Here is a 1552-nt window from a genome sequence, read left to right on the forward strand (position 1 = left end):
CGGCACCAGCCGGCGCGAGGTGCCGCTCGCAGCCAGTCAGCTGCCTGGGCAGGTGAAGGCGCTGAGGGCTGGGCTTTAGGCCTTTCTACTTACATTCTGAGCTGCACTGGCAGAACTTCTCGCAGAAGTTTTGAGCGATGACGCACGGGCAGGAGCTGTCGCAGGGCTGACGGGGGTGATCGCACGGCTGGTAGTTGTACACGTGGTTCGATGACCCGTCTGAATAAGAACAGCAGCGTTTCGGAAGGTGGAAAAGTACAAATAATGCGCAGTTCCCTTCACTCTTTAGAGCAGAAATGTCCCTTTTAGTCGATTAACTAAGAAAACCCCAAAAATGAGTGACAGCGAAATTAGCAGTCAAGAGCTGAAAAGCTCTTTTAAGGTGGAAAACCGACAGACAGACGGTGCAATGTCCTGTGTGAACGCGTTCTGGAGTAACCCCTGTGTTACTCAGCCAAGCAAATCTGCTCAAGTACCCCAAGTTAAAGTGAACTCTGGGGCAGCAGTCGCCTTCCAAACAGCCGCACTGGCAGAGTAAGTCCTACCTGCTCCTTATGCCACTGTGCTTTCCCAAGTCAACTTCCCAGTGGAGGCAACGCTAACATCTTGCAGGAGGGACTGGGGGGGACAAGCCTAGAGCTTTCCCTATGCAGCAACCAGGGGAATTTGGTGCTGTGTCAAGTATTTTCAAATAAGTTTAATTAAAACCAACCCCAAATACTGCTTTTTACCGCATCTCCTCCTGTTAACACCGTTTTGATCCATACCGCAATGAGGCCATAGTGAAAAGATGGTCAATTCAGGCTCTTTCCCGTCTTACTGCAGCATGCAGCGCTCTTCCAGTCACAGCACCCAAACAATACCAGTATGGAGAGCTGACTTTGTGCCTTTTTATTCCCCCTACAATCTCTAGCTCCCGTGGAGTGTACAGAATGGAAAACAACCCGCCCCCGAGCCCCCCGCAAGAAGCAACGGTAGGATGTTAGCAGTGGAGGAGGTAAATTGAATGGAAAGATGCTAACCCTTTTTCAGCTGTATCTTTCTGCAATGAGCAGCCCACAACCTGCAAAAAACACAAAAACAGACACAAAGGTGGTTGAGGGGAACTCCTCCTGTGGTGGGCCGGGAGCGGCAGCGGCATTCCCAAGTTTCGGGCACAGGTCAGCAGCGGCTGCAGCGGAACCAGCCTGGCCCAGTTCTCTCGGAGCTGAGGAGCTCAACGTTCCGCGGGCTGCTCCCTCCCCAGCCTTCCCACAATGTTCCTCTGGGCCCTGGGTTGTACCCACCAGCAGCCCCCACCCGGCCCGGGCTACGGAGACCTGAAAATCCCAACGGCCTTGAAGGAAAACCTGCGAAGAGGAGGCTGCTGGAGCTGCTCCTAGCAGGCAGAAGGAAGGATACGGAACTGCAGATGCGCGGGGACGCGCCTGAACAGGGGAGTGAACCCTTCGCGTCACGGGACTCGGCCCCAGCAGCACGCGGGTCGTCTCCTATGGATCATGGCCAGGCAGTTCCTTCATCTCCTGAGCTCCCCGTAGGTGACGGCGGGAGG

General features: G+C 54.6%; 1 protein-coding gene across 2 annotated transcripts in view; it reads right to left on the reverse strand.

Moving 5' to 3' along the window:
• Positions 1-85: 85 nt before the first annotated feature.
• Positions 86-1552, reverse strand: part of EZH2 (enhancer of zeste 2 polycomb repressive complex 2 subunit) — a 21485-nt gene continuing 20018 nt past the window's right edge. For both annotated transcript variants that reach the window (XM_010149978.1, XM_010149977.1), the window contains exons 12-13: positions 1023-1063; positions 86-219 (exon numbers count right to left, since the gene is read on the reverse strand). In XM_010149978.1, the coding sequence (XP_010148280.1) occupies positions 86-219; positions 1023-1063 (175 nt within the window). The remainder of the gene's footprint in view (positions 220-1022; positions 1064-1552) is intronic.

Source organism: Eurypyga helias, unplaced genomic scaffold (assembly GCF_000690775.1).
Source record: "Eurypyga helias isolate BGI_N326 unplaced genomic scaffold, ASM69077v1 scaffold43064, whole genome shotgun sequence".
NCBI classification, from domain to species: Eukaryota; Metazoa; Chordata; class Aves; order Eurypygiformes; family Eurypygidae; genus Eurypyga; species Eurypyga helias.